Raw genomic sequence first — 19,261 nt, 5'->3', positions numbered from 1 at the left:
GCTGGCCAGCCTTTGACCAGGGCAAGGAAGCTCCTTCACAGGTACTCGCATCAAAGAGCAGTCCCTGGGCATACACAGAAGCAGCCTGCGCCTTCCAATGGAAGCACAAGCGAAATCACGTGAGTTGAGGTGACGGCACAGAATACAGGCACTTTCACTCTTTGAGCAATCAGAGTCTGGACATGACTGAATAGGATTTAAGATCACATGCCATATAGGTTGTTCACTCTTCTTGCTCCGAATGCGTGGGCAATACCGATTTAGTGCTGGAAAAGCAATCGAGATTTCGCGTTGCCAATATAGGTTCCAGGCAAGATCATTCCCTAATGAGTGGAAGGATGCCAACTCTTAGGCAGTAGCTGGTACATATGCATGTCGTGACGTATTACTCATTTAATATCGAGAGACGATGGAACGCTTCGAAGGTATATACGTGTGCTTGACGTGTATCCAGCCATCCATGCGAGTGCACTTGTGAGCTCCACATTGATATCACACCCCATCACGCGTTCCCGCCCATCCCGCGCGGTACCGGTTCTCGTTTTCCTGCAGCCTACCGCCAAGCGCTCGCTCGTTGTTGTCGTCAAGATGATCGTCCGTGGAGCAGTCGAGCCCTGAGCCCCGCAACACCCGCACTACGACGTCCTCGTCATGATCGACACACCTGCTTTTCAAATTCGCCTAAATCCCAACGATGACATCTTCATGCAACATCGAAGATTAGGAACGGCGCGGTATCCGTTTGCCTAATTTCATGACCTGCATTGTTTCCTATTCAGGGCTTGGTGTGGCAGTTTGGCTCCTTGGAGATCGAGACCCGCTTTGCTGCGAGCGTGATGCAACATCGGAAAGGCATTGTGAGGATTGCAGCGCGATCTGCGGGAAGATTTTTTCTGAGAGAAGGGAGCGACTTCGTGTCATCGTCCACCGTGTTTTCAGGTTTAATCTGCGGACGAGCCGTTGCTGACAGCCGGCGTTCATGAATCATATGCTCCTGGTATCGCAACGTATATAACGAGGACTCGACAAGATACGAGACCGAGCGTTACACCGTTGGACGCTATGTCATCTTTGGATGTACCAGGCAGATCTCGACTGACCGCATGCTCCATCGCTGGCAAGGGGTCCAAACAACTAAAGACAATCTGCGGCGGTCGAACGCGGACATTCTTTTCACGCAGATCTGGTACACGTGAGGTCGGTCATTTAGAGCGGGTTCGATGGAAATACGCGGTTGAAGAGCAAGACGAGCGACTTAGCCAATCGTTGCTCGACCTAGGCGGCTCGGCTCTTTTGCAATCGGGCCAGTCGCAGGGGTAATCTTATCGTGGTCATCGGTAACGATCTCGACAGGACCTTCGAGAGATGACAACCGCCATGTCCAAGGTCCATGGTCCAGATGCTCCATATGATGACAAGCACTGCAACAAATTGTCTGGCGTGAGTGATATGGCGAGCATGGGAAGGTCGTTGACCACGATCTGCTGCATCGTGGCGCTTGCATCTCGAATCTGCCGAAGCCCGCTTCGTGATGAAGCAAGCAGGCGTGCCGGCGGTGAGTTGCAGATTGATCGGGCAGCGATGAAGCGAGCGGAAGACGCGGGAAAAGAAAGAAGGACCTTCAATGAGACATTCTACGGGAATACACCGGTGAAAGTCAACTTGGGTGGCGCCTGTTTGGATGGCGGTCTGGGACGTCAGAGAGTTCCTTGTTCGGTCGTCAATGCACATCAGAGAGGGGTCACAAATGTGTAGAGTGTGGCTAGGGGACATAAGTCGTGTCGCTTCGAGGCTGACAGCAATGCATGACACGAAAAAGCTGGGTCATGAGACTGGCAACAGGCAAAGATCATGCCATTGTGGCTTGTTAAACAACAATGGGTATCCTTGCTTTGTGATGGGCAGATCGGATCAGTCTCGAGGCTCTGTGCCAGAAGTAAGCGCTTATTGTGCGGGGATATAACGGCAAGGACCATGCCGGCGACTCCATTCGTGCAGACGAGCTATTAACATGACGATCGGGTAAGGAGCGCTTGAGAAAGGTTGCACACAACGCGGGAATGCGCCTTGTACGAATCATCCGCATGCTGCAATGTTGTCTGGCTAGACGAGGCTCAAAGCGTGCGAAACCGCACGGTCGTAGCAGACTAGCTTCTGCTCACCGTCGCTCCCTCGATTCGTCATTTTCGGTCACCGTAACAAGGTACCACGTACGGCGTCCTCAGGCGAGCTGCGTCTTGGTTGCATATACCGTTATGGCAAAGCCAGAGTTTTTAGCCTGTCTCTTGGTGTGATGAGCCAAGTACGAGCTCCAGCAGGACACATGGCCAGATGTCAACATCAAAAAATGTGGATGCTAAAGTCAAGGGCACACTGTGACTGTGGCTGTCGAGTAGAAGCTAAGCGCAAGGTCCATTTGGTGTGAAATGTTGCATGCATCAAAATGGTGGCTACGTTAAAGCGAGCAAATACTTAGTCCTCGGCGCGTGATCCGATCTTCGGACGCTGTGGTCATGTAGCCAAGGTGTCAATCTTCACAATGGTACTGTAGGTTCTGTTGCGGCGCCCGTATACGCGGATATTGCCTTTGTCAAAGCGCTAGCACAAGACGCAGGTTGTATCACCTTGTGATCGGACTGCCATGGGGTTGGCTACCATGCCAGCATGAACGTCTCCGGTCCGAGTGACGGTAAAAGCAAACAATCCTGCGCTTGGAACCAAGACCCACCCGATTTTGGCGGGACTGTCGTTGTAAGAACGGTCCACTGCAAGGTTAATGCACCGATGCATTCGCCCACTGATGGAGCTCGGATGTGATCTCGAGGAGACACTCAGCGATGTGTGCATGCAGTGACACCTTACTTGCATACGTCTGTTGAGTGTGCACTTCGTAGCGAGGATGTCATGCCTGTCGGCTGGGCGTTAAGAACGGCAGGTTATAGCCAAAACAGTAACCTTGTCAGTCGTGTCTGAGAACCTGGAGCCCTATTGAGCTGTGCACAAGGACCAGTCATCACGTTGCGTCCCACAGGGTTCGCCGACTGGCGGTAACGATAACCCTGGAGCGTATGCAAACATCACCACTTTCAGGAGACAGCAAGGCGCCGACTGTCTGAGGTGGATATTGGCCGAGGCCTTCAGAGGAGCGCTGATGGTCAACTCCGATTAGTTGATGCCTCCCAACGTCGGACAAAGCTAATCCTTGCATTGAGGGAGAAATCCAGCGTGACCCACAGAACAATTCGCGGTGTTTTGACGTCGCCCTAGGCGCAGTCTAGAACGCACATTACGAGCATCAGCTCCTGGCTACGATCGGTAACACCAATTCAAGCTAGCGATCCACTCTTTCCACCTGCTGATTCCAAACCACCAGCTTGCTTTGAAGCAGCTGGCTGTGTTTGGAACGGAGGTAGGCGTGCACATGGTAAATAGTGTGAACTGTTCAATGCTGCATGTCGGTCATGGCTTGCCTGACTTCATGTGGTTCCTAGGTCATGATGCTGAAGCCTTCAAATTTGCAGAAGAGCCTTCGTATTCGCACTAAGAAAAGAAAGCTTCTCAACCAGCAAGTGGAGCCAAGGAACCGACCACCAGGGATAGCGAACTGGAACTGCTTCCTTTTGTTGGTTAGCACTGCCGCGAGCAGCTTTTTTTTTTGCCAACAGTCGTCTACGATGCAACGCCACGTTTGGACCCACTCGTCTCGTGGCACTGTGAAGAGTACGTCATGGGGGTGTTTCCCGTGTTGCAGATTGCCGGACGGAGGCTGCCAGAGATGGGCAGCGCTTGGCTTGCAACGGCTGGTTCGAGAACGCACGCCTGCTAGAAACCGATCCTTGGAGATGGAACGGCTGGGTGCACTTCGCAATCTCGATTAATTGAACCAACAGAATGCATAGCATCACTATGATAGTTGACTAGCGGAACTATACCGCCGCATTGTCGCATTGTGGTGAGTTCTACGAGTGGTCTTTAGTTGCGCCCGCGTTGAGCCCATGGTAAGGTATGTCTAAGTGTGCTGCTACGATCTGCTACCGTTCGCAAAGATTTGCAAACGAAGTCGACCATGAAGTGTGCAGGGCACGACAGGGTTAAGAACCGGCGCTTACATGAACACCGTCTGTCTCGTGATGCACCAGGTGGGACGGCTGCATCACAATCCTTCATAAAAAACGGCCGAGGCCGATTGCTGCAGTCATACCGACTACTGCAAGCGGGATACGCGGGTCATGGTGAAGTACGGGGAATAAGGTGTGCGATTGGTTCGTTCTGAAGCCTTAGACGCGCAGTGGTCAAGGCTGGTGATCAGCATCTGGTCACGAAAGTTGCGATGCATGTCTGTTGTGACCTGAAAGACTGCCTGAAGGACCATGAGCTGTGTCTTACTCACATCACTCGTCTGTTGTTGTGGAATGAGCGTGTGTGTGCAAGTGTTGATCCGAATTCAGGACGCGTCAGCCCAATAGTGACTCGTACGGGGACCGCTGTGACTTGGTAAACGTTAGTGATGCAAATTATTGTACAGTCATGATGGACAATCCATGCATCCACACCTGTGGTTTCTACTACCCCTTCTGGCGACAAGACACCAAACCCCTGACACGTTCCGGTTCGTTTGAACCGCCAAAACCATCCTTGCGCCCGCGTTGGACCGCTGTCGATCATTTACACGGGATGCTACTAGGGCGCTCGGCGCTTCGGCTGCATCTGCTCAAGCCACGCCACGGGGATTTCTCGTTATCGAAAACGGCATTGCTGTTTTGGGCTTGGTCACCGTGGGGTCATTTAAGGACGCCTGGGTGGCCTTTAATTTGCTGAGGTTACCGTCAACCGTCATCGTCGTTAAGCCAATTAGCGACAGGGTTGGTTAATAATAGCGGCAAGCTGCATCGTGAAGAGTGGTGCACAAGGCTTTGTCAATGAGGCGCAGCCAGACTTCGTCACCCTCAATCTACTGAATGCAGCGCACCACATCACGGCGATCCGAAACAATACACCTTTCATAGCGACGGCGTCGGCGACGGCGTCGGCTGTCACGTACAAGTGCTGCCTATAAATATCAGCCTACGGCCAAGTCGCGTATGTGAGTTGCAGAACCGAGGACCATTGAATGGAGATCCACCATCGAAGGGAGCTTGTTGACGGTGTTTTACGTTTCTCGGGCCTTGATTCAGGACTCAGCTGTTTTCCTTGTTTCGTGCGCTTCATGTGCTGCTCCGAGTGAGTATGGCCGGTGGCCTGGTGTCAGCAGCCTGCGCATGGTTTCAGAGAGGTCGATGATCCTCAGCAATAATGGCGAGGTAGTCTGTTCATCACTGGCTAACTGGAACGGGTATATCATGTTCGCCAGTCGCATAAGGGGTGCCTGGGTGCCCGCAGTGACGGCACACGCTCCCATGGTGGAGGGTGGACCATGGAGGGGTGAAGCGGGTGCTCTGACTGTTCTCAGGCGCCTGTGGGTGAGGCTGATGGCATGCGCATGCGCATGCGCTTTGCCGGGCGAATGTGATGTGCTGATTGCTGCAATCTCCGTTGAGTTGCTGCCCGTTGGCTGTGTGACTTCAGTGGATGCAGATGTCTATGCTGCATGCATCCTGTGACGACCCATGTCATGCTCCGTTGTCCCCGTTGCAGGTCCACACTGGCAGGGACAAGCTGATTGCATATCGATTTCTGGAAGACGCTCGGCTGCAAGGTGGCCAATGGTGACAGCGAAGCGGCACCCACCCCAGATCGCGCTTGGATAACCCATGGGCCAGCAGCTTGGTTTACCGACGGCACGCGCAACCAGGCAGGAGGCGCTGGGTTGCGGGCATAGTGGAGAAATGCACGCCTGACAGCGAGTAACGATTGGTCGTTAGTACCGGCCCTCCGTAAAGAGACATCGCCGGCGCAGGGAGGCCAACCTCGCTTCCTGGTGTTTCCCGACTCCGAAACCAGGTACTGCACCTGCTCTCACCAAAGTTTGACGTTCTCATCGACCCCCTGATTTGGCGACTGGCGATGGCGCCCAGCGACACGGCTTTCCGCTGCAATACGCACTAACAAATCTCGTCCCGCCACTTGGTCATCAGCAGCGCAATATTGTTTACATGCGACTGGCTTAGCCCAGCCATGCCAGTGTCGCCCAGCTTCCTCTTACTACAGGTGCATCGTTGCGGGCGCGGCTAAAACATGACGCAGCCGATGCTGGAGTCGCCATGCACCATCCTTCCTTCGTTGACCGCCTGGAGGGCCCCGTGCACAGGACACTCCACCCTGGCTCGGGCCCAGCTGAATCGCAACTGTACGTTCATCCTTCCGGAGCCTAGTCGCACTACCGCACTGTACCGTCACCTTTGTGGGTGCGGTAGCTTGCCTTCCTTGCTGTCTCGATGAGCCGGCCAACCTCCGCTGCACGGTTTCTCCGTTGCGCCATGATACATTGGTACCCGCCCTCGTCGACTGTCTTCCTTGTCCTGTGATTTGGTCATTCCTCGCGTTACTTTTCGTCGTTTTGCATCCCACGCCTTGGATCAACGTTCCAGCCGTGCCACTCGGCCTAGTCGTCACAGCGCTCCCTCACCGAGCTATCCCTTGGTGGCTCCGTATGAAGTAGTCGAGAAGTGTCCGCTCCATGTCTGCTTCCATTCCACTTTTAGCAGTTCTTGAGTTTCCACTAGTCCGGCCCCGGCATTTCTTGTACAGACCATGACTTGTCCCGCGACATTCATATATCCTACCTGATTCGTCTACCTTTCTTGGCACTCTATATACATTTCCATGTCCCCCACTCTGAGTACTCAAGCCGGACAAGTGCGACTGTAATGTATACGACTGCTCGATAACAAACTTCCGCAAACCTCGTCGATCTACATCAACTTCACATCTAATCGACATTGTTGTGCTCACTGGCACACATCTTTCACCATGTCCGCCCATACGATCAATTCACAACTTCCACGACGGACCTCGCGAAGCTCAGGAACTCAACTGCCTCGTTCCTCACGCGTCGAAAAGCCAAAGAGCCACCACAACAGTCCAAGGACCATAGAGAGGAGGAAAACAACAACAGAGCCCAAGCTCTATGCAACACTTGATGACCATTATAAGATGATGTTTGGAATCGAGGATTCAGAAGAGGAGGTCGAAGAGCGTCCGCAGCCAACTAGGCCTGTAAGCTGGCACCCATCGTCCAACCAGTGGTTCGCAGCGCATTCGTCAGCACATGTAGCGTCGCCTTCACAACAAGAATGGTCCTGGCACGCACCGTCAAGAAACTCTAGTCATGGATCTGAGTTCTATTCTCTTTCGACACGCAATTCTATGTACGAGTCGAGCACGAACTGCCAAAGATATCCGGCCGGATATGGAACGCTTCGAAGGTCAGATGAGTCTGCCTACAGCTGGCAGGGCGCTTCTCAACATACGCAATCCTACGCTCAATCGGCTCTCAACACCCCCACTACCGAATCCCTTCCCTGGTACTTGCAACAGTGGGCTCAGAAGAACCAAACACACTCATTCAGGGACTCTGCAGAATTCTTGCCCATCCAGCACCCCTCGGATCAAGATGACCAGATGGATGAGGAGGATGATGGCAAAGAGCTGGTTGGCATGGGTCTTTACGACGCTCCGGACCCGACTTCGAACTGGGGCGGTCTGGTAGAAGCTACTGGCAAAGGTCTTAAGCTGGAGGAGACTTGGCAACCACCAGAGACTGAGGAGGAGGATGACGACGACGCAAGCTCGGTGGGCAGTATGGACGAACCTTCCCCACCGCTTCCGGCAACCAATCAGCAATGCCAGCAACTGCAGCTTCCGGTCCACGTCAAAGCTCAGACACCCGGCAGCATGGAGGGCCAGAGCTTCTTTTTCGACGACGATGAGACAGTATCGAAGGAATGGTGGTTCCAACAGCTGAAGCAGCCCAACGTACCAGTGCAGGACGCTGGACTGGGATATGGCTGGCTGCGTTGAACACCACTTGCACCAGCATTTTAGAGAGGGCTCACACTTACAGCGAGGTGTTTTGACCATTCCATTCTGGACGTAGAGCATTTAAGTGATACCCCTTGCCTTCATGGCACCATCGCTCGATTAGAGGTCAGATGAGTTGTAAACACAACACAACAAACAATAAGAAGCATGAGTTAAACTCAACACTTGCCGTCTCATGAACCCAAACTGCCGTAAAGACATGATCAACATTAGCTCCACTACACCTTCAACAAGTTTTCGCACTTCACATTTCACCAGTGCTGCGGCACCTCCACAATCGTACCGTGCATGCAAATTCAAAGCTAATCTCATATCGGCATCACCTCCACGTTGTCCACTCAGATCCCTACCATGGATGTCCCCGCCGCAGGACTGACAGATACCATAAGGAATCACAGCACCCGGAAGCTCGCCGAAGGAAGATCCTGCAGTATGAGGACGCGAAAACCAACCGTCAATACGACAGGCTATAACTTTTGCTCTCTGCCGCATGCGTCTCACCAACCTAAATGCCCCCGATGCACCGCCGTGAAAACGCTGCTTGCGGAACGCTGTTCAAGTTCTTGCATGTCACCGCAGGCGATCTCGGGCTCCGCCGTGCCTGTCTCTGATTCGCAATACAGGAAGTACTTGTGACAAGTACCTGCGCGCGACAACGACTTGGTGCACGTCCGAAGTGAAACCTTATGCGCCCTGCACCGAGGCCATCAGCATCCACGCACCAACCTGCACACATTTCATCTCCCGGCTCCTGAATTCCTTCCAGCGCCGCGCCAGCAGTCCCATGGTCCTCACACGGCGACTAGCAGCCCGCTTCCTTAGCGCAGCATTAACCAGAATAAGATTTGCGAGCCACACGCACAGAGCAGAGTAGGTTCTGGAAACCCAGCGTGATGGGACGCCTCATTTGCGCTAGAGCGAGAGTGCCATGACCTTCACGGACGGGGCTTGTCCGGTGCGTCGTGCGTCGAGGCCGCGCGGGCGCTCCATATCATTTGATGCACGACTCGTTGAATGTGACCATAGCCTACTGGTAAGGTTCGGTATCACTATCGATAAAGAACCGTATCGCGTTCGGCAAATTTCGATTTGAACCAGCTCTCACGTGCACGAACTTTCGAAGTGGACAAAGACGCGTTAGCTGCAACGATCGCTCTGGCCAATCGTAGCAGGATTCCGACCACTGCACGCCTTGAGCAAGTAAAGCAACGATCGCGAGCTGGTTCAGCTCCCATGGAATCGTACACGCATTTCGTTGTTACACCGTGGCGCAATAGCCAGGAGCTGGTTCAGCTTCGGCGAGACCTGTACCGACTCAACGACGATAACGTCGATCGTAGAAAAGGCGCCGTGAACAAGGTTCGTAAGGAATCGCCCTTGACGAGAGATAGTGAGGTGGAGGGCTGATGAGAGGTAGGTACTGGCATGGCGGGCGAGACACGAGAGTCTGCCGTTGTTGCTGGAGTCGACAGCAGACATCCTTGATGTGATACTTCAAGATGAGGCGGGCACACTCAACCACAATGCTACGAGATTGCTATATGCAACATCCATATCAAGGTAAGGTATAATCGAATTTTGATCCTCTTATGCTGTTCTACTGTTGCCCTGCCTGCTCTCTCTTATCCAGCACAATCCTTTCGTGCTCTTCGCACCAAAGTGTGTCTCTCATAGCACGACTCTCACCTCTTCATCTAACTCGATCGTCTTTCTGCCCTCTGGCCACCATCTGCACATCACTTCATCGTGGCTTTCACTGGTCCTTGTATTGCTCTCTTCTCTTTCAAGCCCATCATTCTAATTCGATCACCTCATCTCAATCCTCCCTAACAGCAATACAGGTTCGTAACCGGCTACCTCGACACCCAAATCGACTTAACGCGCGATCGCCCATCATGGTTCCCTCCAGGCAAATCCATCCAACCGCCCGTCTCCCTCCTCGAAGTTCGCCATTGCATTGTCCACCGACACATGCCCTCCTTAGCGGAATTGAAGCGCGCCGCACGCACCGCACTGGACTGGCTCTGGGACTGGTACTGGTCACAACTTGAACACGCCTTTGGACTGCCCACGACCTCACCTTCCAGCGATGATCCAGGCGCAGACGGCGGTGTAGCAGAAAAACTTCATAACATCCTCAAAACGTACGTAAAGGCGAGGAAACAGGAGATCAAAGCGAAGCGACGGGCAGATCTGTGCACATCTGCAGCGAGAGCATGGTCCACATATACACTGCGCTTCACGTCTGGTGACACCACGCTGCCCTCATCGGCAACACAGACAGCACTCCTCCGCCTCCTCGTAAACGACACCCAGATCCTGCCCCAGGACAAGGGACTAGGATCCAGTATGTCTGGAGCCTTCCTAATCTGGTCCCCCTTCCTCCTACTCTTCTCCTTGAACAGCCCGTCCTTCTTTCCCGCCCACCTCGCTCTCGCTAGCGAGCAAATAAATAGCCCGGATAGAAGCGAGGCGGAGAAAGAGGGCTTGTGTGAGTGGGCGATACACATGCTGGGTTCGCGCGACTGGCGGGAGGCTAGAGGCAGTAAGGAACGGGCGATAAGGGAGAAGGTTCTGGGGGAGTGCATGACTGAGCTTGGGACGTGGAATTTGAGGCTCGCTGAAGGTATCGTGGATGCGATGGATTACGGAGAGGGCGAGATGTGGCAGGCGATTCTGGATGCGAGTCGCACCGAGGGTGGGGAGAATATGGTTGTCGATAGAGTTGAGAGGGCGGAAGAGACGAAGGAGACGGAAGAGGGTTTGGAGGTCATTGAGGGGGTCGAGAAGCTTGCGGAGGCGGTGCCGGCTGAAAAAGAAGGCCGGGCGAAGGCTCCTGAGTCTGGCGAAGCCAAGGAAAAGATCATAGGGCTGCAGAAGGTGGTTGGGTTGTGGAAGCCGAAGCCTATAGGTTGGCTACCTGACGGTTGGGAAGAAGATGCGTAAGTACGTTCCACGCAGGCTCCAAGGAGCTAGAGGTATACCCCATAGACGCCGAGGAGTCCAGAAAGATCAAATGTCACAAATCTCTCATTATTTTCAGATACCAACACTCTAGATGTGAGCGCCGCAAAGCCGTGCGCGCTTCCAAAGCCTGCCCGGACCCCAATGGCCCTAGATCTTGTGCATGCTCCGCCAGATCCAGCGCGCTATGCAATTCAATGGACGTGGATATGTTGTACAGTATATAGTCTCTATGTTGTTTACATGGCCGCTTTGGTCCCTGTGAAACCGAAGCGGTCCTCGACCCTGCGCATGTACTTGTTCGTCTGTTCGGCGAGGGTAAGAGTAAGAATCTGGGACCTGTCAGCACTTTGTTCTTTACTACCTCGCTCTGGGGACTCACAGTGTGAGGCAAGATCCTGGCCAGATGCGCAAAGTAGCCCTTGTACATAGCCATAATGCCTTCCGTCTTGATCGTTCGGTACAGGCAGTCGAAAGCCGAGCTGTACAGATTGCCAGTCTGGTTGTACATGCGCGACATGATAGTGTCCGGAGGGTGCATGACGCAGCAGACGACAAATCCACTAGCTGTGCTGCTGGCAATGTGCAGAAGCGTGCCTTCCTCCATACCAAAGTGCTTCGCCAGCCGCCTCTTCGCGAAAAAGTATGTTGGTAGCTGAACGGAGCTACCAAAACCGGTGCGCACCATCGCTGGCCCTACACCACGGTAGAGTCCCTTGATACCTTCACTTGTGTAGATCTTGCGCATGCCATCGACGGCGCCGGAGTAGTTGTGTTGTGTTCCCACGGGTAGGAATGGCGAGTACGATTGTAAGCGTGTCTTGACGAGGAAGAAAGGCGATCCAGCTGCGGCTCCCAGTATACCTGATGCCGCACCGGAGAAGATGTTGACGCCAAAGGATTGCACTGTAGGATCGTGGTATATGGCCTTCGTGACGCCTGCTCTCAGCGGCTCGTAGAACCCTAACCGACATCCGTTGAGGGTCATCTGATAGACGTAGGCGCAGTTGATACCGCGCAGGAGACCGCGAGGGCCTTCGTTGGAGAGAATGACCTTAACGCCATGGAATACACCCTTGTACATGCGCGGTGCTGCCTTCTTTGATTGCAGCTCTCCTTGTAATTGCAATCTGCCAGCTTGTCAATGCCGCTCTGCGTGCGCGCACTCCGGATATGAGCTCACCGAATCTTGACTGTCTCGAACCCGTGGGTAACCGTCACCGCACCGCATGCTGCGATTCCACCGGCAATGAACGACCTACAGAGGTCAGCTTCTGCACGATGCTTCGTGTGCTACCGGCGACGCATACCCCAGCGTTGTGGACATTGTGGCCCCTTTTGCGACAGCGCTTTGTATTCCCGGTTCCGGACTTGCCGTGCTCTCGGCTTCCTTTCACTCTGTAGTGTGTGGAAGGTACTTCCGGGGTTCTTGACAATGCCGTCAGGGAGAGGTCAGAGCACGATGAGGGCTGCCGTGAGCCCAGTCTGCGTCAATTGAAGGTTGTCGCTGCCAGCGGTAAGCTCAGTATGAATAATCCGTACATTTCCTACGGCCGAGGTCGGCGTGTCTGAGTGTGATGCAAGCGCCAAGTCCAGGGTCCGCTGCAGCGATCTACGCTCTCCCGCGCGGCTTAACATTTCGAAGCTGCGCGCGTGTGCTCGTGGACACGCGACGCGACTCGACCTTTGGTGCCAGTCTGAGGGCACACAATGCTGTAGAACTCTTTCTCAAGGTCGCATCCACAGCGCCTTCTTCCCCACATCATGGTAACTGGATCAGCAACCCCAGGCCCTCCTCCGCCGCCTGCAGGGCCGCCGACGCAGAAAGTGAGCGACGTCATATCGAGCTTCCGGCCAGCAAGAGTGAGCTTCAGTCCTGCCTTCAAGGAGTGTATTGCACTAACGAGCTATCTAGCGCTTCAAGTCCGGCAGCTCAGGCACGTCCATCACCTCTCTCGACTTCGACGACACAGGCGAGCTCGCCATTGTAGCACGCGACGACGATACGCTCCAGATCTACAACTGCAAAGAAGGAAAGCACGCCAAGGAGCTGAAGTCGCAGAAGTATGGTGTTCATCTGGCGCGCTTCTCACATCATGCGCAGAGCATCATCTACGCCAGCACAAAGGTCGATGACACACTGCGCTTCCTCTCCACACACGACAACTCGTATATTCGATACTTCAAGGGCCATGAAGACACAGTAACGTCGATATCCTTGTGTCCTTCGTCTGACACATTCATCTCTTGCTCGGCGGACAACACAGTCCGTCTCTGGAACCTGCAATCACCGAATTACGTCGGCCGCCTCAACCTCCACAAGCCCTATCTCGCTGTCTATGACCCCTCAGCGACAGTCATCGCGATTGCCTCAGCCGACACCCAGACAATACTGCTATACGACATACGCAACTACGACAAGCCGCCCTTTGCGACCTTTGATTTGCAGGAGCTCGAGCAGCGATTCCTTGGCGGACGAAAGGGCCAGTGGACTAAAATTGAGTTCACCAACGACGGCAAGAGCTTGGTTGTCGCGACCAACGACAGCGGCCACTTTGTACTTGATGCCTTTTCTGGCGACATTACGCACTTCTGCTACCGCAAAGGAGGATCTTCAGGGCGGCTTACACCTGGTGTGTCTCGAGGCAGCCACAACTCCCACAAGTCGAATGGGAGCACTCCTTCCGTTGGGCAAGGCGATCTCTGCCTCACTCCCGATGGCCAGTACCTGATCGGTGGCAGTGGGGACGATGGTCTCTTGGTCTGGGACATCTCGAAAGCGGCGTCGCCAAACAACGTTCTGGAGCCTATGGAGAAGCTACCTGGACATGGACGAGGGGCAATTGTGGGCTACAATCCCAGGACGAACCTGCTGGCTAGCGCAGACCGGGACTTTTACTTGTGGCAGCCGGACCCAGATCTGATGATCTGAAGTTTCGAAGGTGATTCAGTATGATAAAGAAGCACGACAGTACGAAGAGGCAAGCACACGAATGCTACACCTAATTCTCGTCCGATATAGGCTTAAATGAGGACACGAAACATATCTTTAGCGTGGACATAGCACACGGAGTTGGCGGACGTGTATAAGGAAAGCTACTGCCCAAAGAGACTGAGCTGGTTGGGTGCAGATCTACACAAGGCACAAGCGTCTTCGGAGGTATTGATGAGACAGCCAACACTCAACAAGATGACCACAGAGTTCTCTGTCATCTAAGTTGATTGGGTCTAGGACGATAATTGTATGGAGATTCCAGAATTCGAGCGACTATTACAGCCCTTGACTATTCACCGCACACAGCAACTTGAATTGCAGGCAAATGACATACTCTAGATCCCATTCATCATCTCACCGCACTTTCCACCTCTGCACTTGGTCTGTCGCCGTCAAGCACCAGTACGTCATAGCCGGATCATCGCGGCTTCGTGCGCTCAGCAGCGATATCGACTTCGGACGGTCAGGCTGCAGCATCGTTTTCAGTCTGCTGTGACGAGCACCACATTGCTTTTTCAAGTGAAAATTCCGCATGCTCACGTTGACACTTGCACAGTGGCACTGAGCCTCACGGTGACTCATTCAAAAACGGCCATTGGACCAGCGTCCTCATGGACATTGCGTGCTCATCACTGCGGATAGATGCGGAGTGCAGAGTGGAGTGCAGCTCAAAGGTTTTGTGTGAGGTGGTTGGTTGACACCGAGCCGTTCGCAATGCGCCGTACTCCATTTTCGTTTGCTCAAAATCTCTAAGCAGGGTAGAGTCCAGACAGGTGCGCAGTAGCTATGATTCATGAATAGCTTCACAGATATCAAAGAACCAGGCAATGTTGACTTCACAAAACCGATAATCGTTTGCACTATTCGCAATAGCAGGTGCCCAGTTGCTCACCCTTCGAATATTAACGCTGGTCGAGAAACCTGTGATGCTTGTCTGATCGGCGCAATTGGCAGGAGCGAACAAGGATCTGCGGAAAGCTACTCCTGGCCTTGAAGCCTCACTCTGCGCCACCTCGATTCATTATGCGTCGGAGACATTCTCCTCGCAATCTTTCTCAGTGTTTGCGTCGCCACATGCGCGATTTGTGCATGCGCGATTTGAGTTGCTTGATAGGAACAGGACGTACTTCGTAGCGATCGTTCGTCGCCTAGACTCCAGCAGCCCCATCAAGCATCCTTGAGGATGCCCGATCATATTAGGCAAGCCTATGCAAGCTGAGGGCGTCCAGATGCGATGGTGGACAATCACATATCACGTTGTCCAATTGTATTGGGAAAGGGGAGCTGACAATGTGCATGGTTCTCCGCATTGTGCCCATAGCGTCGCCATAGCGTTGGGTCGATGAACCGCCTCTTCAATAGGAACACAGCTCCCTCGCTGAAGGCAATTGGAAAAAAGCTGCGACCGAAAGCCTTCACGATTCACCCACACCGTATCGCATTGCCGGAACGCTGTTTGCCGCGATCTCGGCATACCTAGTCTCCGCTCTGGGGGTATGGCACGCGCACCTCGACACAGCAACATCTGGTCTCGTGATCTATACAGGACTTCGATCTTCCAACTGAGCCATACAGGACGGCTACAGGCACCTCTTGTGCCGATGTGCACTGGTCATCACAGTACATCGCTCCGCTAGTACAGGCATCATCGTTGAATGCCTCCAGCCGTGGTACTTTCCTCCACGTCAGCGCTTACCGTCGATTGAAGCCTCCTACGATCAACGCGAGCATGCCGACTTGTTTGCCCAGCCATATTTCCCTTTCAAGACGGCATATGAAGTTGGGCAACGGAGGATGACGCCCCCTCAATCCTTGCGCGGTCCAGGAAACGACCACCTCCAGGCACTTATTCCTATGCTAGATCTAGCACAGCCAACGATACCGTTTGAGCAGCTGCCACTCCCCGATATGGCCCTCGCCTTCCTGCCAAGATCTCGCTTATCAGAGTCGAAGAAGCGTGGCAGGTCAGCAGCAGATGTCGACGGGGAACACTCGTGTCTGCACAAGAAGAAACGAAGACTTAGACTGTTCCTCATAACCTCTCGGCTATCGCCCCAATTCTCCCATCCAGCTACCAACATTGTCGACAGAGGAAGCTCAAAGATCGCCATCTGGGCAAAGCAGAAGAACCTTGGACGCAACCTGCTTCGCAAGGCGGCCATACTGAATCGCATTCGACGCAATGCTGTTGCAGCGCGTGAAGAAGTTTCGCGCAGACGGCTACTTGTAGAGCAAGAGAAGGAGCAGCGACAGCTTGAGATGGCACGTTTGACCTTCAACTACGGAGCGATTGACACATACACTCGTCCTGTCCATTTGCGGCCAAACGCCCTACCCGCCGCTGCGCTTCAAAGCAATGCCCAATACCTTATCACTGGCTCTCCCACTGGCTCTCCATCTGGCTCGTCAGTTACCTCGAGGAGCCCATCACCCTCATCTATCTCTCCACCGACATGTGGTCCAGGCAACGACAGCCCATCGGAGCACTGGAGTCCAAACGCCGCCTATGCTCTCTCCCCGCCCCGCGCCCAATCCTCTATCCGCAGCTACGAACCCCACCTCCCTTCACCCCTCGGACTCTCTAACTACGACGCCTTCGATGCCGAGAACCTGGGTTATAAAGACATATCCGCTGCTGATATGCACTCGCATTTCGACGACGATGACGAAGAAGACCGGTACTATTACCTCTGGGACGAAGTCGAGGACGAGCTTGAGGACGAGAGACATGATAGCCCCTTCTCGGTGTCAGTGGTTACGAACAATTCAAGAACGACTGCAAATACGGGAACGAGTAATACCTTAAAGACACCGCCGCAGGCGGCTCATGATGATTTCGATCTATCAGACACTTTCCTTGGTAGACCTGAGGAAGACGAGGATGTAAATTCGGTGTGGCCGAGTCCATTCATCAGCGCTGAAGTGAGAAAGTCGAAGAAGGGCGCCGAGGGTACGATTCTAAATTTTCGTGCCTTTAATACGGGACCCCTGGCTGTTCAGTATCCTGGTGCGCCTGTACCCTGTACCGAGCAAGTGCTGGCAGTGACCCCCCCTGTTCTGTCGCCAAATCTAGTGCCGGCTTCTATGTCACCTAATTTTCTCCCTGCCGACTCGGCGGGCTGGCCAGAGGTTGACATGAGGGAAGGGAAGAGGCAAGGCAGTCTTTGTCAAAGAGACGAGCATGTACGATAATTCTGTGTTGTAACGGCGGCATAGCGAGCGGAACAATCCCCTCCTACACGTCTGCTCAGTTGTCGCCGTCCTGTCGGTCGCTTGTCCTCAGTACAAAAGCGTACACTGTTGCAGTTTTGCAACACTGGTACTCCACTGTCCCCTCACCAAATCACACAATACACTTCCCTCCCCAACATGACCTTCTCAGCGGAATCTCCCTTCCTCCCACTTCGCCCAGCCCCTTCCACTACTCGACTTTCGCCTCCACACCTGCTTCCAGCTTCGGAACGCGCTACCACGAATCTTTCCTTGCTCCTTCCCTGCCGCTGCATCACACGCCTCTCGAACCTTCGCCTGCGCTAATTCGAAGAAGCCGGCTTTCAAGCTCCACTCCCGCTTCTCGGCCATCTCTTCTCTCAGCAGCACCTTCTCCTCTCGTTTCTCGAGCTCGATATGGTGCTTCTGGATTGCTCGCTCGCGTTCTTGGATTGTCGGTCTTGCGGGCTTCGATATTTTGATTTGGCAGAGTCCTCTGAACGGTGATGCGGGTTTCGAAGGGCAGTGAATGCGTGACTTGTATTTCTCTGCATGAGTGTGTGAGGATGGCAGGACACAGACGTAGGGTTTGAAGGAGCGAGAGGAGGAGATGGTGCTGACAAGGGAGGTTGTGGAGGTGTTCATGGCGGGCTATAGTTAGCGTTCGGTGTGATGAGGGCTCGGTGGCCATCAAAACTGTCACGAGGGAGACTTTGGTATCTGTCGTTGCCAGGTGAGATTTTGTGCTTGACGATATGGCAAGGGGGGCAAGTGGATGCTCATCCTAGCTGTCGGGTAAAATGTGACATATTGATGATACACGTCGACGGGCACAATCTTCGTCTCTCTTACTGCCGAGGGAAGGCACACAACCAACGGATAGTCGTTCAAGACAACCAACGGATAGCCGTTCGAGCCGAGCTGCCGATAATGTATGGAATGTACCGCAAACCAGGGCGTTGTCTTCTTAAAGAATGCCGTGGTAGTATCGCATAGCTCGACGACGTACAAGGGATGCCCTTGGTAGGATTCTGCTTGCTGGTGGTACCCTCCTGCAGGATATCACGAAGAAAAACGGTTGGGGGTGGCAAGCACATGCGAGATGATACGAAGCAGCACTGGCAGCACACGATCAAAGCCGCACACTGGACATGCCAAGTTGTTGCGGTTTCCGGACGACAGATTCTAGTCGCTGTATCACTGGATACAGTTGCGGTCACGATTGGCGTAGCCAGGTCCTAAGTATCAGTCCAGGAATCTGCTGAATTCTCTCATACATTAACGTTTTAGCTTGCGATTACAACCGAGGCAATAGCTGAAGAAGACATTTGAGGGCATAGCTGATGAATGGCGTGACAGAACACTAGACTAATATGCCAAGACATCGGTGACAGTCAATTGGGCGGCCATCGAGGTCATCGAGGAGGCGTGACCATCGAGCGGTCTATTGTAGGCCCAAGAAGAAATCGTGAACGAGCCCACACGAATAGATGTTAAGGTCAATGACACTGCGCTCGAATAACAAGCAAATGACTGTCTTGGGAAGGAAAGGAACGCTATCACTAGTCTTTTCGATGACAGTTGCGCATGAAGGAAAAGAATGGTGATCAGTTGAAAGTGTCCGCAAGGGTACGCTTCAGAATTCAGTCACTACGATCATTTCTGCAGACGCCTGCTGCATACTGTGAGCTAAATAAAAGTCGAATACGCCTCAAGAAATGAGTGCGCAAATGTCGATGTGAGATGAGGTTGAGTAGCAGCGACTTCAGAGTTCCTGGCGCCCAAAGAACGTACGACCGCCTTTAGCAAGCAAAAGACATGCCGAACGACGCATTATGGGGAGTACGATGCCAAAAAGAACGGCGTCCAAGGGTGAGAGTGAATCTCGACATTGGCCAACACCGGCAAAATGAAGTCAATGAGATTGTGCCACCTACCCGAATCGAACGAGCGATCTTCGCATTACAAGTGCGACGCCTTACCACTTGGCCAAGGAGGCTTTACTAATTAGATGAGTCATTTTACCGATATACAACAAATAACGTTCTTTCCGAAACTCCGCGTGCGTATTGCGATTTTGCTTCCACTCTTGCTCTCACCCCCACTAGCAAG

At 53.4% G+C, this 19,261-nt stretch overlaps 7 protein-coding genes and 1 non-coding gene across 8 annotated transcripts; 4 read left to right on the top strand and 4 right to left on the bottom strand.

Moving 5' to 3' along the window:
* Positions 1-1,131: 1,131 nt before the first annotated feature.
* On the bottom strand, positions 1,132-1,856 carry M421DRAFT_190831 (uncharacterized protein). Its single transcript, XM_033587988.1, has one exon. It carries the CDS (start codon positions 1,771-1,773, stop codon positions 1,276-1,278), a length of 498 nt encoding a protein of 165 aa, XP_033453399.1. The 5' UTR covers positions 1,774-1,856; the 3' UTR covers positions 1,132-1,275.
* Positions 1,857-6,909: 5,053 nt separating this feature from the next.
* M421DRAFT_52263 (uncharacterized protein) lies at positions 6,910-7,959 on the top strand (the record flags this gene model as incomplete). Its single annotated transcript, XM_033595006.1, has 1 exon — positions 6,910-7,959. One exon carries the CDS (start codon positions 6,910-6,912, stop codon positions 7,957-7,959), a length of 1,050 nt encoding a protein of 349 aa, XP_033453398.1.
* A 1,254-nt stretch (positions 7,960-9,213) lies between these two features.
* Positions 9,214-10,926, top strand: M421DRAFT_51710 (Las1-domain-containing protein; the record flags this gene model as incomplete). The annotated part of the gene is made up of 3 exons (XM_033594959.1): positions 9,214-9,339; positions 9,398-9,540; positions 9,822-10,926. The coding sequence occupies 3 exons, from the start codon at positions 9,214-9,216 to the stop codon at positions 10,924-10,926; spliced, it is 1,374 nt and encodes a 457-aa protein (XP_033453397.1).
* A 72-nt stretch (positions 10,927-10,998) lies between these two features.
* M421DRAFT_415510 (mitochondrial carrier) lies at positions 10,999-12,513 on the bottom strand. The gene is made up of 4 exons (XM_033590727.1): positions 12,255-12,513; positions 12,128-12,202; positions 11,327-12,074; positions 10,999-11,276 (listed from the first exon to the last, which is right to left on the bottom strand). Exons 1-4 carry the CDS (start codon positions 12,269-12,271, stop codon positions 11,184-11,186), a joined length of 933 nt encoding a protein of 310 aa, XP_033453396.1. The 5' UTR covers positions 12,272-12,513; the 3' UTR covers positions 10,999-11,183.
* Positions 12,514-12,708: 195 nt separating this feature from the next.
* M421DRAFT_51673 (WD repeat-containing protein 82) lies at positions 12,709-13,876 on the top strand (the record flags this gene model as incomplete). The annotated part of the gene is made up of 2 exons (XM_033594955.1): positions 12,709-12,807; positions 12,860-13,876. The coding sequence occupies 2 exons, from the start codon at positions 12,709-12,711 to the stop codon at positions 13,874-13,876; spliced, it is 1,116 nt and encodes a 371-aa protein (XP_033453395.1).
* Positions 13,877-15,847: 1,971 nt separating this feature from the next.
* M421DRAFT_88423 (uncharacterized protein) lies at positions 15,848-17,131 on the top strand (the record flags this gene model as incomplete). Its single annotated transcript, XM_033597663.1, has 1 exon — positions 15,848-17,131. The coding sequence occupies one exon, from the start codon at positions 15,848-15,850 to the stop codon at positions 17,129-17,131; it is 1,284 nt and encodes a 427-aa protein (XP_033453394.1).
* Positions 17,132-17,224: 93 nt separating this feature from the next.
* On the bottom strand, positions 17,225-17,979 carry M421DRAFT_190720 (uncharacterized protein). The gene has a single exon (XM_033587987.1). It carries the CDS (start codon positions 17,792-17,794, stop codon positions 17,318-17,320), a length of 477 nt encoding a protein of 158 aa, XP_033453393.1. The 5' UTR covers positions 17,795-17,979; the 3' UTR covers positions 17,225-17,317.
* A 1,097-nt stretch (positions 17,980-19,076) lies between these two features.
* Positions 19,077-19,148, bottom strand: M421DRAFT_t6. The gene has a single exon. It is a non-coding gene; the product is annotated as a tRNA-Thr (tRNA).
* Between the last annotated feature and the right edge of the window lie 113 nt (positions 19,149-19,261).

The sequence above is a fragment of the Didymella exigua genome (genome assembly GCF_010094145.1).
Source record: "Didymella exigua CBS 183.55 unplaced genomic scaffold M421scaffold_2, whole genome shotgun sequence".
In the NCBI taxonomy this organism is placed as follows: domain Eukaryota; kingdom Fungi; phylum Ascomycota; class Dothideomycetes; order Pleosporales; family Didymellaceae; genus Didymella; species Didymella exigua.
This window is presented reverse-complemented; position numbering and strand designations above follow the sequence as displayed.